The sequence below is a fragment of the Paramormyrops kingsleyae genome, chromosome 15 (assembly GCF_048594095.1).
Source record: "Paramormyrops kingsleyae isolate MSU_618 chromosome 15, PKINGS_0.4, whole genome shotgun sequence".
Taxonomy (NCBI): domain Eukaryota; kingdom Metazoa; phylum Chordata; class Actinopteri; order Osteoglossiformes; family Mormyridae; genus Paramormyrops; species Paramormyrops kingsleyae.
Window position 1 is genome coordinate 2,666,531 of NC_132811.1, and position 20,996 is coordinate 2,687,526.

Sequence of the window (20,996 nt, forward strand, 5' to 3'; positions counted from 1 at the left end):
GTGAACCGCAGGAGGGCAGTAGTGTTCCCTATTTCTGATAACTATCGCAAAGGCTCGAGGTCCCTAAAAGCAGGCTTTTGGACAGTTCGAGAAAAACTGTATTCATGAGTATGTCATATAATATAACAAATCATCATAAATGCACAGCCTAATTAATTAAAACTATATAACTAAGTTTTAGTCTAACGTTAAAAATATGTGGTGCCGAAATGGTACAGTTAAACATTTCAATGATAAAGGAAATGGCATGTATACTTAAAATCGACCCATCACAACGATAATCGCTACAATAACAAATGAAAGCCTGAAATTATTAAGAATTAGATTTCATGTTGCGTTTAGGTTTAGTTGAATTAATTAAGAAGTATATCTAAATACTAGGTATGTATAATTATAAGCCAGTGGATTTTATACACTGTCCATTTTAATATAGCCTTATATATCCAAATTAATCTGAGTTTTTGAGAAAGATATCTCTGAAGAGATTCCGCAGTATATTCTCCATGGAACACAATGTCTCATGGGGATTCAAAAACATTTTGTAAATCTGCTGAATTGCTCAAATGTGCTGTTTGCAATTTAATTTGACAGGGAGTGTGGGTTAAAGATGCAGATGTGTGAAGGTGTCTGTGATGGAATTTTGTATTGCAATGATGTTTACTTTAAACCTTCAGTAGACAGTGGTAAATCATTTGGGTGTTTCATCTTGAAGTCATAATGCCCAATCTTATGTGTCTGGCTAAATAATATTAACTAATAGTACCCCATCATCCTCTGGGTCTTTGAATAAGAAAAAAATGTTAGCAAAGAAAATAAAATATTTTAACAGCAAAGTGTTTTACCATATCCTTGCGGATTTAAGAAGGAAAGGAGGAAACGGGTAACAAGTTTATCATGCAAAGATGTGACATAACAAAACAGACAATTGTGTCCAAAAGGCAATTCAGCTATTATGTGACTATAAGAGAATATGACAGCAAGGATTTAGGCTTTTCATCAATAAGCCTCTCCAATAAATCCAAAGAGAAAACATCCTCTGTAGCATTTATCTGGAATAGGGTCACAGTGTGTTGGCGGGACACTCCAGAACGGGGCCCAGTCCTTTGCAGGGCAGATGCACTCACCGTCACACTAAAGGCAGTTTAGAGACAAGTTCACCCAAGTGCACGCTGTTGGACCGTAGGAAAGTCAGGGAGACCGTGCAAAATCGACACACTCAGAGCCAGGAGCAGGATTTGAAGGCCAAATTTCTAGCCAATGCACCCCCCCGAAGAGGAATTATATCACTCAAATTACCGATAACTTGACAACAACTTCAAATTTTGTTCCAACAATCGTTGGCTATTGGTTGTGATATCATCATACAGTATGTTTCAGATGTTTATTTGTTCACTAAACTGGATAAATAGGGTAATTGAATAGATTCACAAGCTTTTATTTTGTGTGTCTCAGCTGGCACCAATGAAGCACTGTATATGTCAGTGTACGGCAGGCTGGCACCAATGAAGCTCTGTTAGTGTAGAGCAGGTTGGCACCAATGAAGCGCTGTATATGTCAGTGTACGGCAGGCTGGCACCAATGAAGCTCTGTTAGTGTAGAGCAGGTTGGCACCAATGAAGCGCTGTATATGTCAGTGTACGGCAGGCTGGCACCAATGAAGCTCTGTTAGTGTAGAGCAGGTTGGCACCAATGAAGCGCTGTATATGTCAGTGTACGGCAGGCTGGCACCAATGAAGCTCTGTTAGTGTAGAGCAGGTTGACACCAATGAAGCGCTGTATATGTTAGTGTAGAGCAGGCTGGCACCAATGAAGCTCTGTATATGTTAGTGTAGAGCAGGCTGGCACCAATGAAGCCCTGTATATGTTAGTGTAGAGCAGGCTGGCACCAATGAAGCTCTGTTAGTGTAGAGCAGGCTGGCACCAATGAAGCACTGTATATGTTAGTGTAGAGCAGGCTGGCACCAATGAAGCTCTGTTAGTGTAGAGCAGGCTGGCACCAATGAAGCACTGTATATGTTAGTGTAGAGCAGGCTGGCACCAATGAAGCTCTGTTAGTGTAGAGCAGGTTGGCACCAATGAAGCGCTGTATATGTCAGTGTACGGCAGGCTGGCACCAATGAAGCTCTGTTAGTGTAGAGCAGGCTGGCACCAATGAAGCACTGTATATGTTAGTGTAGAGCAGGCTGGCACCAATGAAGCACTGTATATGTTAGTGTAGAGCAGGCTGGCACCAATGAAGCTCTGTATATGTTAGTGTAGAGCAGGCTGGCACCAATGAAGCTCTGTTAGTGTAGAGCAGGTTGGCACCAATGAAGCGCTGTATATGTTAGTGTAGAGCAGGCTGGCACCAATGAAGCGCTGTATATGTCAGTGTACGGCAGGCTGGCACCAATGAAGCTCTGTTAGTGTAGAGCAGGCTGGCACCAATGAAGCACTGTATATGTTAGTGTAGAGCAGGCTGGCACCAATGAAGCACTGTATATGTTAGTGTAGAGCAGGCTGGCACCAATGAAGCTCTGTTAGTGTAGGGCAGGCTGGCACTGATGAAGCGCTGTATATGTTAGTGTAGGGCAGGCTGGCACCGATGAAGCTCTGTTAGTGTAGAGCAGGCTGGCACCAATGAAGCTCTGTATATGTTAGTGTAGAGCAGGCTGGCACCAATGAAGCTCTGTTAGTGTAGAGCAGGCTGGCACCAATGAAGCACTGTATATGTTAGTGTAGAGCAGGCTGGCACCAATGAAGCTCTGTATATGTTAGTGTAGAGCAGGCTGGCACCAATGAAGCGCTGTATATGTTAGTGTAGGGCAGGCTGGCACCAATGAAGCACTGTATATGTTAGTGTAGAGCAGGCTGGCACCAATGAAGCCCTGTATATGTTAGTGTAGAGCAGGCTGGCACCAATGAAGCTCTGTTAGTGTAGAGCAGGCTGGCACCAATGAAGCTCTGTATATGTTAGTGTAGGGCAGGCTGGCACCAATGAAGCTCTGTTAGTGTAGAGCAGGCTGGCACCAATGAAGCTCTGTATATGTTAGTGTAGAGCAGGCTGGCACCAATGAAGCGCTGTATATGTTAGTGTAGAGCAGGCTGGCACCAATGAAGCTCTGTATATGTTAGTGTAGAGCAGGCTGGCACCAATGAAGCGCTGTATATGTTAGTGTAGAGCAGGCTGGCACCAATGAAGCGCTGTATATGTTAGTGTAGAGCAGGCTGGGACCAATGAAGCTCTGTTAGTGTAGGGCAGGCTGGCACCAATGAAGCTCTGTTAGTGTAGAGCAGGCTGGCACCAATGAACCGCTGTATGTTAGTGTAGAGCAGGCTGGCACCAATGAACCGCTGTATGTTAGTGTAGAGTAGACTCACACTTGACTCCCCAGAGAGTTCCCTATAATTGCTACACTCTCATTCTCCAAAAGAAAATCTATATTTATCAAAGTTAGAGGTCCAAAGATATTTTAAACTAATGTTATATATTGTTGCACTTTTTAAATCACATTTAAAAATAAGTATAAATTCATGGGAAATTGCAGTCCAGCTTGAACTCTCACAGTCAAGTGGAAAGATTTCCAGCTTTCACTTAATTTAGGTGCCATTTGGTCTACTTTATCAGCTATTAAACACCAAATGAAGATCTTAAATGCTGGGAATCCCGAGTATTAGATCATTATCAGGACTAGTGTCATGGATGTTTGTATATTAACTCTCACAACACTCTTTTTGGTATGTATAAAGGATATTGCATTTGCGTCGTGAATTTTCATTAGACCATCTATATATTTTATAAACTATACACATTCTCAATACCAACATGTACTCTGATAGACGGCAATCATAATAAGTATCTGCAGATAATCAGAAAGAAATAAGTATTTTACAGTTATTGTTTTAAAGTAAAATTTAAAAACATATTTTACTGGAGAGGAAAATACATTTTCCACTATCGGTATTTAAAAATAGATGGCCTACAATACGGATTCTTCCCTTTTGGCAAGTGATGAAATGCCACACGTGCGCGCTTTAGGGGAGTGTCTGGGCTGCGTTTGTGTGGACAGCAATAACCCCGCCGCGCGCAGATCGGAGCGCTGAAGCGAAGTCAAAGGCGATTCATCAGGGGGAAACGGACCCAGCGAGAAATACATACATACTGATTTCACTTTCTTCGTAGAACAATGTTTGGCTTCCATGTGATGCTGGTTTGCATGTGGTGCGCGATTGGTTCCGCTGTCGCGCGGAAAGCTGGTGCTGAAAGCGGGGAAATTTTGGATAAAATTAACAGCGCGAGATGCACCTCGCGCTGCCTGACGCTGCACATCACGCAGCTCGCCGCCTCCTTCAGGAATGTGCAGGTAAGCCGGGGCGGCCACATCTCCCTCGCGCTTATGGTGGACGGGGGGGCAGACCGGGTATTTAAGGGCGAAGTGTTTTAATGTGTAATCTTACCCAAAATGAAAGCGAGCGTAGACTTCTAAGTGCTGACTTTATTCTTAACCTGTTGAAACGACGAGCCCTTTCTATATGACAACAACTACATCTTATAATTGTCGTGCTGTATTGTTTGTCGAAGGTAAATTATACCTTAGCACGAGCATTACGCGTCAGTTTGCTGGCGGCTTTGAAAGTCATTTGTTATTTTAACCGCTTCAACATGTGCTCTCAGTACTCTGGGTGGGAAAACCATTAAGCCAGTTGCCCCATTTAAGCAGGCTGTTCTGGAAGCTCCGTTTTAAGTCCCTCTGAACTTGTCCACCTGGCTGCACAGTGATGAGGGCGCCCGTAGATGGTCTCCGACGGCGCAGATGTATTTGCCGAAAAGGTGTCAGAGTACCAGGCAAGTGGTTCAGCCTGTGCAGAAATGAGTGTGAAAATTAAAAGGAAAGTGTGGGAGCCCAAATAAGAGAGTGAGTGTGAACAGATTTGGTTCCTGATCAGAGAAGGAGTCAAGGTCGGACCATCGTTACGGGCTTTTAAAGCGGAATCCCGTGTCAGTGCAAATTCATCGGCGTTAACAACCCAGGGCTCCAGCTCATCATTAATAATTTGATTTGATGTTGGATATTTTGGCATTGTTCATCTTTTCTTATAGTATTGTTTATCTTTGGTTTCTTACGAAACGAAATGTTAAACTCACTACAGATGTAAGAACAAATAGGCCTAACTTTAAAAAATGATGAAAATTATAGACGATAGAAGGATCCGTTGTTATAAAGTGCGTTATTGTCCTCTTGTTTGCGGAGCGTTTCCTGTGCAGCTACGCAGCCGGTCTGAGCGCCATGTGTCACGTTTGGCGAGTTTGTGTTGGGACCCAGTTCCGAAGTCAAATCATTTGCGCCAAGAGCCAAAGCACTTAATACCCCCTTGGTCTATTTTTTCCCTAATATTTGCCTGTTTCCAATGATTCGCGTTTGTGAGTCATCTGTGATAATCAATATGCAATTACCTTCAGAATCACGGGGCAATCTGAATAATTGTTAAGGTATTTTATATAACCCCATGGCCTTTTTTGTACGTTTTGGGTTGCTTGCTATTACAAGAAGCTGAGGTTACATCTTTCCATTTTTTAAAAATTTTCCTCAGTTAACTTTGTTATTGGACGGCAAAAATAAATCCCCAGTATATCAGATGAGCAAATGTTATTCTTAGTCTTGCAAGCAAGGTTTTTTTTTTTTTAAATCACCCTTACAGATTTGTTGCATGGTCTCTGGAGGATAAGTTAAATCTGTGGGGGCTGCATTTGTCACTGATTTGCACAAAGGCCCCGCCAGCGATCTGCAACGTCAGATGTTCTGCATTTATTTTTCAGCGACTGATTCCGTGTTGTTTTTTATTTACTAGCACCTGAGGGTAGAGGAAATTGTTCGACGGCACACAGACATGCAGCCCGTACTGCTGCCAGTCGTACAAACAGGTCTGTCCCTCAGATCTGGGAGAATTAAAAGCAGCCACCTGTATAGATCCCACACGCGTGCCCACGTCTGATCGAAAGCGGGGACCGGCCGGCCATGGCCAGCGTGCGAAAGCAGCATTAAGGAAAATGGACCTTTTGTTCCGAGGCAGCCCTTCGCGTTAAGTGCGGTCACAGGCCAGTCTTTCTTTGAAGCAGCTGGAAGGTTGGCGGGGGGGGGGGGGGGCACAGAGTGGGTACCAGCCCCAATGTGGCTGCTTCAGCGCCGTTGCCTTAACAGCAAGAAACGGCGAGTTAAACGTGTGAAAAATCCGCATTCTGGTTCAGTGAATTGAGTTTTTCTCGACATTGGTCAATGACGGCTCTCCATAGAAGCAGGCGGTTGTCCTCTGTGGGGCCCGTACGTCTTATTCACTTCTGGCTCCATCAAGCCTTTTATTCTTCTTGCTGAGAAGAGACAGACTCCCCGAACAGGGAATCGGCCTGTCTCGATAACATGAAAGAGTGGGAAAGTGCGCTGCTTCCGTCGGACAACTGGCTTCTTCTGACCTCCGATTTCCAACAAAAGGGCCATTAAGGACCAGTGGGCCACAGCACCCCCACACCTGTGAAGCGACAGGGCATTTCCCAGAGCAGGGGGGGGGGGGGTGGGGGAGCTGCTCAGCTAGTTTCCCTTTCATGCATTAAAAAGGGTTTTAGCTCCTTGTGGGCAGATGGTGTGGTTCACTGGTAAACTCCTGGTCAGAAGCTTGATAGGTTCATACAGGATGCCTGAGCAACTGCCTGAATTGCTGCCTTATTTGCTGTCCGAGCTGCTGCCTGAATTGCTGCCTTATTTGCTGTCCGAGCTGCTGCCTGAATTGCTGCCTTATTTGCTGTCCGAGCTGCTGCCTGAATTGCTGCCTTATTTGCTGTCCGAGCTGCTGCCTGAGTTGCTGCCTTATTTGCTGTCCGAGCTGCTGCCTGAATTGCTGCCTTATTTGCTGTCCGAGCTGCTGCCTGAATTGCTGCCTTATTTGCTGTCCGAGCTGCTGCCTGAGCCTCACCTCTGCAATTTTTCTTCAGGCCCTGGACGCACTCCAGTGTGAATCTACACTAATGCTCACATGCCAAAAGCCCCCCCCCCCCCATTATAAGAGCTCCAGTAATAGTAAAATGTCACATATCACAGAGTAATTGCTCATTTTTACCTGACATTGTTAGATACAAACAAACAAATAAAAAAACACATGTGCGTCAGTTGTGCTGTATTTTAAGGTTGTATTTATCATCTACTGTTTAATACCTGGAGAATCAAGCTGAGCTTAACAGGAAGCGTGGTTTGCATTTCAGACTAAAATGCTCTTTTCAAAGGTGCTTCAGACAAGCAGCCTTGAAAAAGATTAATAGCCGTTAATGATGCTCCATACTCCGGGAATCCGATTACTCCAGCAAGTGGAATAGCCATTAACAAAGCCAGGATAACTAAAAGCCCTGTCTCCGAGTGCAAATCCAACTTGCTGGGATTTACTGGGTATGCACGCAAATTAATTATCTCATGCTCTGCCTTTTCCCCAAAATTCTAGCTATAAATCTTTTTCCTTCTCCTTTGTTATGGAGGCTTCTTCCCGGTTAAGGTGCAGGACTGTATTTCACTTACGGTGCTCAGTACTGGCCACTGTGCACTGTGTACATGAAATTAACTTCCCGGGTGAAAATATCCCTTCTCCTTTTTAAACTTCTATACATAATTTGTGTCATTCTGTGGAGACAGCTGAGGATAGCTACAGACAGTGGTGAAAACAGCTCGTACGCTGGCCTTTGCGCTTACACTCCTTTGTGCCGTGACACTCTGGTAATCTGCGCACCTGTGTATTCATGCCCTCTGTGTTTGGCTGGGTGATAAAAACAAAGCTCACTCTGCAGGTCCCCAGGAAGTCCACCACGGCTGGCCACGTGTCCTTGGATTAGGTACGAGCTGGTCATTACCCCTCTCATCTGGCAATGTGGAGTCCCCTCCATGCAGACTTTCATTAATGTGATTATTTTTTCATAAACATTGGTATGTGAATATTGGTATGGGAAACTAAAAAAAATACCATTCACACTTGCTATATAGCAAACGTATAACAGAGGACAGTTATAGATGAGGCAGGTTAGAAGGCAAAGTTTAAATCAATTTGTCTCTAGTTTTTTCTTTTTCTAATACCATAGATGCCCTTTGGTCTTTGTCTGACCCAAACATCTGTAGGAAAAGAACATTTCAGATGTTTTTGGACCATATGCCTAGACTTCAGGTTATGAGTTATGCCTGCCTATCTCTGCTACTGCCTGATGGCCATGCTTTTCCTGCATGTACACAACAAGCACTTACTGTCTGGTTACTGTACTCAAACAGCATGTGCTGCATTCATTTTGTGTACAGTATGACTAAATAAAATTTTCATGATTGTTATTGAAATTATCATTGATCATTTTAGATCAAAGGACATCACGCGGCATGCACGAAGAAGCATGGCTATAGGGAGTGTTTACTAACTCAGTGAAGGAAGCCCTCGCCTCTCTGCTGATGTTATCCTCTGCTTTTCATGTGCTAACATGATTTAATCCCGCTCCTTTCATTTCTCCTGCAGCTGGGTGGTTCAGTAGTGAGACTGTATTGTGGTCATTGTCATTCTGAGACGTATCGAAGAATAAAAACAGAGGGACCTCGGGCAAGCTCTGTCGATCTCTGACATTATGCCGATTATAATTGATTAACTTGTCCTATCTTTGTCTGCAGATTGTTTAGTTGTAATCCAAAGATGCCGTAACTCCGCGCTCCTGAATCGCATGCCTTTGCAGTTGACATGTAATTGGGCAATTAAAAATTAAAAATGGCTTCCAGTACTGCACACATGTATCACACACTCTTGCCTCAGTACAGCTACCCCCCCCCCCCCCAGAGACATGTGTTATACTCATTTTAAGTTAGTATAAGTGTTCACACACGCAGACAATTGCGCTCTAAAGACTGACAGAAATAACTCACAGCACCAGGAACATTCAGAGCATCGGATGTGATGGTGCAGGTTTTTAAGGGGACGGCAAATCTTGAGCTTTGGGAGGGTGTGGGAACACGGGCAGGTTGGGAAGGAGCCAGGCAGAGGCCATTAGAATCAGCTCATGCCGTTTACGGATGGAGATAATGCTGGAATTAGAAAAAATAAATACAGCTAAGCAGCCTCCCCCAGGACTGGGGCCTTTGTGCAGTGTGGGGGCCACGCTGATGTCTGTATGGGGGCAAACCCAACAATTACACGCAGCATTTCGCCATCAGATGCCATGGAGCCGGAGCGGATGAGCCGAGCCGTGCATCTCAAGGAGATCTATATTCCTTTGTATGGCCTGCAGATGTTCCATGAAGGAAGACGAAAGAGGCCAGACTAACGGGATCATTGTGACGGTTCTTGGGGGGGGGGGGGGGGGTTGCAAACGCCAGCTGATGGTTTCTTCTGCCATTCCCATCGAGGACCCCGCCCCCCGTATCCCATCACAGCACTCTGGTCTGTCAGCGGCTGGGCCGTTCTCTCTGATGGTATCTCTTTGATGGCCAGTGACAGGAAGTCCTGTATATACAGACAGAATAGTCTGGGAGAAATTCCCATGAATGATATTCAGAGGTTGCGTGCTCACTGGGAGGAACAAAATAAACCCGTGGAGCAAATAAAAACAGCGCAAACACATAAAAGGTGTGTTGATTTGTTTTTGTTATCCGCTGTGTTATGGTAGCATCAACTCAACCAAGGGCCCGCTTCACGAAGCAGGATTTCTTGCACAGTCACATAACTTGTCGGATTTAAGGTAGTCTGGGCTAAATGTAAGTGAACTAAAATAAAGTCCATTTAAACTGGGGTACCTTAAATCCGACAAGTTACCCGGCTAAGCAAGAAATCTGGCTTCATGAGACAGGCTTCAGCAGTTCTGCTGATTATTTCAGACCCAGAAGGCTTACTGGGAGCTCCTTAGCTACTTGCCCATTAGAGAACAGCATTGAAGCTGCAAACTCACTGTGGTGCATCATTTCATCAGTATTCATCACAACTGGAGGGTGTTCCATGAAGCAGGATTTCTTGCTTAGCCGGATATCTTGTTGGATTTAAGGTAGTCCGAGCTAAATGGACTTCATCTTCGTTCACTTACATTTAGCCCAGGCTACCTTAAATCCAACAAGGTATCTGGCTAAGCAAGAAATCCGGCTTTGGAGAACACCCCACCTTGATTTTTAGCCCTGTCCATAGCCCAAAGAGAGACACTGAGAGTGAGTCTTTTACTCTGGTGTTGTGATTTTCCGTTTGTAATTACATTTATGTGTATGTAATTGTTAATGTAATTATATTGTGTCATTTCATCTCTATAAATAATATTAAATCACGAAGTGCTACGTACGGTGTTCCATACCGTGATCTTTTCTTCTTATGCGCCTATTGGTCGATCACCGTGACATTATCAGTGTGACTCAGAGAGGTGTCAGAGCTGATGTGATCTTTAGGAATGGTGCTACCCTTAAGAGATCACTTATTGCAGCCCCAAGACCCTGACCTGTCAAGCATAATGGCTGTCCTTCTCTTCAGACCACTTTGTGACAATTAAGGCCTTGGAGAAATGAGTGAGGAATGCTGGTGTAACGTGGTGTAACGTTTTCCTGGTGTTAGCCACTTTTGCCACATATTGACTTTCTTAAAGGTATTTGTGTGCAAGTGCGAGTACCAGAGAGGTCGAGGAACAAATTGCATAGCTGAATAATGGGTGAACTAAACATTAATACATTAATAAAAATTAATAATGCAGCTTCATTATCTATAACCAGTCTGTCTCTCTTTCAGCGTTTATTCCTTCTGTATAGGAGTATAATCCAGTGTCAGGCCCTTGCATTCAACAAAAGCGTGCTTGCACTCAGAAGCCTTGTATAAAATACATAACTCAAATAATATATATAAAGTGTGGCCACAAAACCACATTAATCGGTGTTCTTGTTAGGCACTTCCGGTCAGGATTGGTAGCCTGAGTTACTACGGTATCCGAGGTTTGGAAGATTTCCAGGATCCTACGCAAATACGCCGGCATTTACGGCATAATCCGGGTTGTGAGGAAAGTGTGAAGCTGTTAACTTGTGGAGTGTACGTAACTATATATGTTTATAGTACATGATCTGGCTATACATCGAGTCTTTTTTTTTCCCCCCCGAAGGTCTTATCGAGTGTTCCACAAAGTGCAGCATTCATCCAAGGATTGAATTGCTTTGTTTTCTTTCAGAGTGACGATGTTCTGCAGTGGTGTGAAGACCACAGGCGATGTTCTCAGGTGAGTTGGCATGGCTCTGTTCCTTTGGCTGCGGCAGAGAAAACGTGATGCATGATTGCACATTGCAGGTGAATTCACTCTTTCTCAGTTCCCAGATTTGATACATATTTTTTTTACTTTATCCTTGCTATTATATATTTTATTGATTTGTCAATGACAATCAAGGAACAGGGCAGCCGCTTGGATGAAGTTCCTTATGGCTGAAGCCCGCTTTGGTGGTGGCTGTTAGTTTCTATATATCTTACCTAACAAGGCTTTTATGTGGCATGTGAAAACAAGCAGGTTTGAGTTCTGTAATTGGATTCTGTAGAGACTAATAAAATAAGGAATTGGATAAAAGAGCGGAGTGAGAAATGTTAAAAAGCATCAGCCTCTACAGCCATTGGCTATTAGCACTACAAACAATTTTTTTAATAATGATGCAGGTAATTGTTAGTGAGATAAACCAAACAGCTTGTGTGAAGGGGAAAGGGCTCATTCTTCACCCTGTTATTCTACCTCCAGTGAAGCTTAATATCCATCGGGCAATTTGTGCCGCACAGGTCTCAGACAGAGATTGGCTATAACCGCGTCAGCGTTTTCCCAGGATGCAATTATCGGAATGAAGTGATGTCCGATGCTAATTGCTCTCTAATAAGCTAGTCGACACGCCGAGGTTGTTAACAATAATTTCCATAGCTGGACGCTTCTCCGCCTCCAGCCTTCAGAGATGGACGTTAAAAGTGTCCCAGAAAGGTAGAGGCGTCCCCCTGTGAAGTCTGTGTTTCTCACACCGCGCTCTCGGGCCGCCCTAATTGCTTTCAGATGGAGGCTGTCCTCCCACATTGCCTCTAATAATAGGGAAGGTAAATGTTGTGCTTCTTGTAAAAATAATGACAGCTATTTTATGTCCTCCTGGGCCAAACTACTTTGGGAAAAAGGAGAGGATTGAATTAAATAATTCAATTATTTAATTAAACATGATAGGAAGATTTATTTAATCCCCTCTACTTGATTTTTTTCTTTTCATTGATCATTCTCAGGGAATTCTGCGCGTGTTCGATTCTCGCTCCTCGTTAGAATAAGTACTTCTTTCCCATGTATTGTGAGGGGGGGCAGGTAAAAATGGGCTCTTTGGACTAGTGACCAGGGGGCGGTAACAGGACCTCGTCTCGTGTCAAAGGCTCCTCTTTGAGATTCCCCGGTCGTATCTGTCAGCAGAATGACCCGAGGCGGGCGCCGGGCTGAAAGCCGATGTCCGATGTCCCTTCCCGAGCACCACTACCTGCGGTGCTGACAGCGCTGGCCGTGAACCGCTGCCGGGCCCCATGTTAACCTCTCTTGGACCTTTTCCCCGAGAGCTGCAAATTTTTTGGGAGAGCATGAGGGCAGCTGGGGGCTTTGTTTGCCGGCGGCCGTAACCCCCACCCCTCATGACCGGGGCCGAACTCTCACGGCACCCCCCACCCTCACCTCTCCCCCAGCAGGTGAGGTGTGGGCCCGTGGGGTGACCTCTTGCTCGGCCATTCAGCTGAAGAGCCGAGGGCAGTAATGAAGGGTCACTCCCTGTGTGGCCATCTTTCTAAGCTCCTATTGCAGCTGGGAAAGATCTGAAGCCTCTACACACCCAGCAACGGGCCTCTTCATTTCCTTTTTTTTAGCTTTTCCTTGCTGACCAAACAGCTGCCTTGTTTCATTCTCGATCGTTTGAAATGCTTCGATTCATCCACACGTCCTGGCGCTTTTTTCTAATGAGTTCTATTCAAAACTGGAAATCTGTTGTTTCTAGAACAGAACGGAGATCACTGCTGGGGTTAGGTCTGAATCTGCTGAGATGATGTTTAAAGTCTCTCCACTAATTGGATCCAATAAACTTGTAAAGAGATTTAAATGTTTTAGAAAGCAAACAAGCCCATGAATGTTTAAATATTTTATAAGAAAATATTTCTTACCTGAGATGGTGTGCCAGGAAGCCTTGCCAGTGAAACGAACAAGCGCCTTTTGGATGTCTGAGCTGAAACAGAAAGGCTGGAAAATTCCTCCTGGTTTTATGTGCAGCTTTGTCACAACCTTCTTGTTTAAGCTTAATTACCGCAGGGCTGCCTGAAAATACCTTACAATTCTGGGGAATTATGTAGAAAAAGAACACAACGCCTCTTATTTATTTATCATCGCTGTTCCATTTAAATGTTTCTTCTCCTATTACTGTAACACCAAAAACATCTTTTTTCCAGTATGAACTTTATTAATTTTAAATTAGCATTGTGTGTTTTAATGTGAGACGTGCATGTAAATACATGCAGACTGGAGGAAATATATATGCATGTAAATCTTCCTCGGTGCCTTGGTATTAAACAGTTCACATGTGGTGTTTTAAGTTCACTGTAGTTTATTGAAATAAATCACGCATACTTGCCTTGTACATATTTTGAGCATGGCCTGTTACCTTTAACTGCTTATAAAATTGTTTATGACGACAGATTCATTCAAACCATATGAAGGAGAAAGAATATAGAAAGGGGCCTTTTATAATTGCAGTAGAACAATGTTGAAAATATCTTTAATTTTTATTATTTTGCAAATCTAAGTCAGGTTTTACCGGGCGCTTTTATTTTTCCATATCAGAATTAACTTTCGTGTCCTGACCTGGGACCGTGCCCGTAATTTACTCTTTACTGAGGGCTGTAAAAGTGTGATGGAGCAGAGGCCGCCCGCACGGTGCGAACACAGTCACTCTGCCTTGTTGTTTTAACGGATCCTTCGGAGAACCGCAGGCTATCGAATTATCAGGCGTAAAGCTGAACTCTTATTTCTGCATCACTTTCACCGGTGAAAGAAAATCGCAGCCCAGTTTGAAAACACCATGTGTTTACTTGAAGTTATGAAAAATATGCAGGTTCCGTGAATAGTCGGTTTGAAGAACATTCTTGGAAGGATTTCCGAAAACCCATCCTAGAAGCTGCACGCTCTGTTTCAAGCGTACGATAAAACTGTAACTCGTGCGTATGATCGGCGGATGGATGGATTTTTCCGACAGCACCGTGCCTGCCAGCTTTTAAGGCACATTATGCTGATTGATCCCCCATCGCCGCGCGTTTCTTCGGCACGTCTGCGGCTCCGTGCAGCCCCATGCAATGCGCCGGGGGAGCGCGGCTGTACTCGATACTCGCGGGATCCGCCGCCGCGCTCCCCGGGCGGAAAGTCGCGCTCCGCATGTGGTTTCGCTCTCAGCGCCGCCCGCGCCCGTGAAAATTTGCATGACAGTACAGTAAATCAGAACCTGGGGCCCTTCGCTTTGATTCGTCCGCTAGGAGAGAAGCCGAGCGCTTAGAAGGAGACCCCCCCCCCCTGGACGAGGGCTCGGCTCTCCCCTTTAATCTAGCCTCTGAATAAACGATGTTGTGAAAACACTTTTATAGATGTACGTCGATGCCCGCCGTATTGAAAAATGCGGCAAGCGTGTTCCTGATTATAGAGGGGAATATACGTCTTTACACTACCCGGGTAGAAACAACTTTCCTTCTGTAGCGATAATGATTTGCAGGTGTTAGCGGCTGACATATAGGCAGCATTCATCGGGTTGCAGATGCAGATGCGGGAACGCCGCGCAGCCTTCCCCGGCAGCCGTGCCTGGCTTCTTTCCCCTTCCCTTTGTTAACAGCTTGTTCGGCACGGCTCTCAGATGACCGGAAAATTTTATGCCCCGGTGTCAGGAGAGTTTTTGGCTGTCAGATATATGAACATTCGTCTCTTTTTTTCGCGATTTTCGCCTGGTTAAAGTGCTCAGCTCCAGGTTCAACGCTGTTTCCTGAAACGTTTGCGCTTCATGGTGCTTTATTCAAGGTGCAAGGTCACTGCTGCAAAAAGTTTACTTAATATGTATACAAATAAAAATTCATGACTTTGTAGGAATTGCGTTAGCTTGCCTCGGGTGGATAATGTAGTGGTTTGGATGTATTGCAAGTATTTATGGTTAAACCTCAGTTCACCATATAGCTTGTGTGTGTGTGTACAGGGGGGATTTGTTAACATACTCGGTTGGCAAATTACCCTCAGAAAGAAAACCCTCTGATTATGGCCTTCTACAGTAACTTGAAAGTCTCCCATATCTTTACCATATGTTTCTGTCACATTTAATACTGCGCACTTCTGTACATTAATAGCGGGCTATTAATGGCCATTTTCCAGAAATCAACCCCAATTCTAAAAAAATTAAATAAAATAAAATCTTTCAGGTGGTGCTGTGGGAATTTTGGGAAAAAAGCAGCCATTCTGTGGTTAAGCAGTAAAGCGTCACATTTCAGGTGTATGTCTTAGAGTTTCATATTTCTACATAACACACAATGTCTACATAACACCCAATGCCTACATAACACCCAATGCCTACATAACACACAAGGCCTACATAACACACAATGCCTACATAACACACAATGCCTACATAACACTCAATGCCTACATAACACCCAATGCCTACATAACACCCAATGCCTACATAACACACAAGGCCTACATAACACACAATGCCTACATAACACCCAATCCCTACATAACACACAATGCCTACATAACACACAATGCCTACATCAGTGTTTCCCAATCTGGTCCTCATGGACCCACAGAAGGTCCAGGTTTTTGCTTCCTCCCATCTCCCTGCCAGCAGTCCACATTTTTGCTCCCTCCCAGCTAATTTTGCAAAAACATGGACTGTCTGCGGATCCACGGGTACAGGATTGGGAAACACTGGCCTATACACAATACCGACATAACACATGACACACAACTCCTTCCACGTTGTCTAAGTGATGTAGCAGCTGATCTCAGCACCCTTTCTAACTGCCAATGAATGCTTTTTGGCTCATTCCTCCTTAAGCACCCCCCCCCCAACCCCCATTGCTGGGACAGAGTGACACATGGTGACAGGAGGGTGACAGCTGACGGGGAGAGCGCAGCTAGGACAACGCGGGGGGCCCGTGACGAGCCCTGCCGATTCACAGCTTTGTCACTGGGGCGACATGTGGTGTGAGAATAAAGCACATGGAGGAGGCGGGGGGGGTTTAAATGGCCGAGAGCAGGGATCTGCCTAAACAAACAACGGACTCCCCTAAATTAACAAGCTGTACGGCAGAAAAACAAATGAGAGTGTCAGTGTCAGGCGGGTTCAAGTTTAGTTCAGCGAGTCTGTGGATCCTCACCTTCTCTTTCTCACTCAGACGCCGACGTGGGCCAGAGCTGGCTCACGCTTTTAACGGCGCGAGACGCCAGCGGGGAGAGTACCGGCCAGCAGCCGGTGCCGCACGTCTTCCTCGTCGCACCGTAACACGTTTTCCCAGTGCATTGGCTGCAAATACTGCATATTTCAGATTTGCCCCTACGTGCGCGTGACCTTCTCTCTCTGCGCGAGGATGTCCTTGGTGCCCAGTCGCAGACTGCTGACTCGAGTGGCCTGCACAGTGATCCCCACCCAGGAATTTGCTCATCTGCAGGTACCAGCAGATAATCTGAAAGGAATGTGGCTACCGAAACAGATCAATTATAACTGCTTGACAGCTGAAACTGAAGCCCGCAGACTTGGACAAGAAGTCTGTGTTTTTTCACAGAGATAGGTGTTTTCTTTAGTGCCACAAGCTTCCAAAGAGCTCATTCATTAACCTGTGTAGGCAGTACTGCTTACCTGGTCTGTAGATGTACATTTTGACTTCAGCCAACAGCGTATCGGGCTAACAAGGGTGACTGGAGCCGGAGAAACTCCTGTCAGAGATCTTCCTAATGAATCAGGCTTTGGGGAAGGCCAAGCAAATCAGACTTAAGCCAGATCTCATCTGTGGCCAGTGGGCGAAATATAAAATATTTAGAAACACACATTCCTGGAATGAATGATTTTTTTGGTCTTTATTCTTATGCTGAGCATATTCAACTGTCAGGCCCAGACAACAGAAATCTCGATTTTTAAAATTTACTTACTTATTTTTGTTTGAGAATAATTTTACTAAAGTTATACATTTGGTTCAGCAGGGTGACTGAAAAAATAACGAATGGATTAAACTGCATGCGTTTATAGGGGAGACGGACAGCTGTTGGTCTAAGCTAACTGACCTAAATCATAACGTGCATTCAGTACAAAGACAACTTAATTTTTTAGAGAACATTTCATTGGCGTCATTCAATCTGATTAAATACTGGTCCTGGTGTGAGTTTCTGTAGGTCTGTTTCTCATTGATAGTGAGAGGAAGGTGCGACCATCATTGACACCCTACAAATTAGGGGGAATGGATGAGTCCCCCAGTGTGATAGCGCACCCCCTGCTGAGGGGGTCTGATGCCGTAACCGACGCGTGATTTACTGCCCTGCCGGCCGCGTCGTATTGCGTTTCGGCTTCTGAGCACGCCCGCCTCGCTGCCGCATCTGAGGGAAATTAACACCTGGGGGGGACGTCCATGTGGGTGGAACTTGATTTATGTGTCTCGCTGTCTGCCCCCCCCCCCCCCCCCCACAAAGTAAGGCCTGCCGTCGCCCCCAACCCCGTCACCTTGACATCCAGGCAGGACACGGGCCAGCACCTGCAGGGGCACTGGCAGACAGATGTGCAGTACAGTTTGATTGGGCCCAGGTCCCTCACGCCGCCTGCGATTGGGCCCAGGTCCCTCACACCGCCTGCGATTGGGCCCAGGTTCCTCACGCCGCCTGCGATTGGGCCCAGGTCCCTCACGCCGCCTGCGATTGGGCCCAGGTCCCTCACGCCGCCTGCGATTGGGCCCAGGTTCCCCACGCCGCCTGCGATTGGGCCCAGGTCCCTCACGCCGCCTGCGATTGGGCCCAGGTCCCTCACGCCGCCTGCGATTGGGCCCAGGTTCCCCACGCCGCCTGCGATTGGGCCCAGGTTCCCCACGCCGCCTGCGATTGGGCCCAGGTTCCCCACGCCGCCTGTGATTGGGCCCAGGTCCCTCACGCCGCCTGCGATTGGGCCCAGGTCCCTCACTCCGCCTGCGATTGGACTCAGGTCCCCCACTCTGGCTGCGATTGGTCCTAGGTCTCCCAATCCGCCTGTGATTGGTCCCTGTGATCGGTCTCTGGCTGAGATTATTATACTGCCAAGGCTTAAGCTTTTATCTTTCTGAAATGTTTTCCATATTGCCTTCGATGGCCCACCACCATCTCCACCACCTTTTTTCTTACAATCAGCCAGAATGTCATCCCTCATTGTGCAGGGACAACCTGTAAAACAGCGGAGGTGCCGAAAAGAGCCGCTTTAATGCCTGGCAGCTGACAGACGTCTAAATCCGGGACTGAGGTCTGTTAAGCCCATCGTTACTCTCGGGCCGGCCCTATAGCTCCAGGTCTGTTAAACAGTAGCACGTAGCAGCTGTGTAGTAGAGCCACGCCGCAGTTAATGTCTTACTGTAAGTCCCTCCCCAGTCTGTGCCCCAGTGGTGCTCCACCCATCATAGGAAATAAATTACAGTTTGGGTTCAGTCATCCTTATTGGACAGGATGGCCAATGGCATTGGCGCATAATGACAGACGCTTGTGATGGATGTTCTGGCTCCGGTCTTACGGAGACCCCTCCCCATAAGACCCGAAATGTACCTGCACCTTCAGTAAGACATTCCTCGTGCATTTACTCGGTAATTACTCATTCTGAAAAGCAGAAGCGTGATAGCATGATACTGGGTACCTTATCCTCATTTACGGGCACATTTTTGAAATGCCAGTGCTTCTTGCCAGCATCCCTAATGGCGGCGGGTATCGGCCAGCGTGGGTTAGAGGCGACTGAGGTTCCTCCTCTGGGGCTTTTTCTCTGCTTCTGGCCCAAGATGAGTTTTCCGGCACCACCTACCATATTTCCCAGCATCAGTCAAAATGGAAAGAGTTCTCCAGTCACTCCCAGGAGCAGACAGGCTTTGGTAATGGATGAGAGGCTCCCTAGCACAGCGCTGCCCAAACTGACATCACTGTCAAGAGGGTTCACCCTCCCACTGTGGGCCAGACGGGGGCACGAGGCACCGCGAGACGGGGAAAAACAGGAAGGGGCGCGTCATTCCGCGGACCGGCCCATACTGAATCATGATATTTAACAGCTGGATGACCTTCATATGAAGACCCGCATTGTGAACTTCGGGCCAGCTGCATGGTCCCGTCACTGGTAATGGAAAGGTATCACCGTGACATTTCGAAGGACTCATTTGCTGATGACCATATAAAATGTCTAGACTTGTAAAACCATACGAATAAATGACAAACAATAGACTGACCATTTGTGGACCATTTATAGAGAAGTGAAATGTGCTAAATCCCCCGGCTGGTTTTGTCCCTCTCCGAATGTGTAGTTTCCATTTCAGTACCACAGAAAGTACAACAAAGTCCTGCTGGTTAAAACCACTCATACGAGATCTACTGGTCATATTTACAACCTTCCATTTAAAGGGACTCTAATAGCACGTCTTCAGCTCGGGTCTGCCCTTCGACTTCAGAGAGGAACAGTATCTAATTATGTATGTGTTAATTATCACGGAATGACTCATTTTGCATGTAATTGCTTGAATACTCATGCTTAAAAAACAAGAGGTCCACCCTGAGATATGAACATGCATGCTTGCTAATAAATGATTCCCCTCAAATATTATTATTACATTTCCCCAAAATCCGCAGTTTTCTGCAACAAGTTCTGCAATAATATGAGTGAATTTAAAAAAAGCATCTGTGGGTCAATTTAGAGCTTCAGAATTGCAAAACCAGTTTTAAAAATATGTGCACTTTGTGTGTGCCCTGTGCGGCCCCGCTCTGTGTGTGTGTGTGTGTGTGTCTGTGAGCGGGTTTACCTATCCTTATGGGTACATAATGTCCCCATAATGTGATAAATATCCATTTTTTTCCCTTATGGGGACCGGTTTCCTGGTACCCATAAGGGAAAACTCTATTTTATAAAAATCGGTGACTGCTATGAAAAAACTAAAAATGCAAAAACTCTTGTATTTTGTTAGGTTAATTATGGTTATGGTTAGGGCAGGGTGGGGGTTAAGGTTGTCATAGTTAGCGTTAGCATTTTTCCCATTGAAATGAAAGAGCGGTCCCCATAAGGATATGTTTACCCTACATGTGTGTGCGTGTGTGTGTGTGTGTGTGCGTGCGTGTGTGTCTGTGTGTGTGTGTTTTAATCCAAGTTCTCTGGTTTCCTCCAGCAGTCCAAAAACATGCTGCTAGACAAAGTGGCATCTCTGAATTGCCTGTATTGTGTGACTGTCAGTGTGTATTTATTCTGCGACGAAGCAACATCAAAATATTGTGTTACAGGTTGAGGATTATGAATATCAACTGACCGTTAACTGCTAACTGGCAAACAGCAACTGTGATATACTCCCAAACTGTACTGTACTCCTACAGTACTCCTGTACAGTACTATACTCCTACAAATCAAAATCAAATCAAAGCTTATCAAATGCACAACAGTTCAGCAAACAACACAATCACAGTACAGGCAAAAAAAATTTTTTTACCTCTTGTTCTTCTCTTACTTTTAGTTGCCTAAACGTTTGGGTTGCATGTTCCACAGCTGCTGGATGGAATCTAATAGCTCAGGTCATGTTGCTATGACTAACCGATTTTTTCAAGAAAGCTTTTTTAAAGATCAGTCTCTGGAGATGCTGTCCTGTCAAATTCTTCAGAATGAATCTTAATATGAATGACTTTAGTGAAGTATTTACCGTTATAAATCAATAACCAAGTTATATATTAATAATGAGCACCCAATGAAGATTAAAAATAAGATATATACATGTAAGTACTATAAAAGGCATCA

At 45.4% G+C, this 20,996-nt stretch overlaps 1 protein-coding gene across 1 annotated transcript in view; it reads left to right on the forward strand.

Moving 5' to 3' along the window:
- The first annotated feature begins 4,030 nt into the window (after positions 1-4,030).
- Positions 4,031-20,996, forward strand: part of LOC111860147 (anosmin-1-like) — a 43,611-nt gene continuing 26,645 nt past the window's right edge. Inside the window, exons 1-2 of the mRNA XM_023843553.2 lie at positions 4,031-4,343; positions 11,174-11,221. Coding sequence (XP_023699321.1) covers positions 4,167-4,343; positions 11,174-11,221 — 225 coding nt within the window. The 5' untranslated portion in view covers positions 4,031-4,166. The remainder of the gene's footprint in view (positions 4,344-11,173; positions 11,222-20,996) is intronic.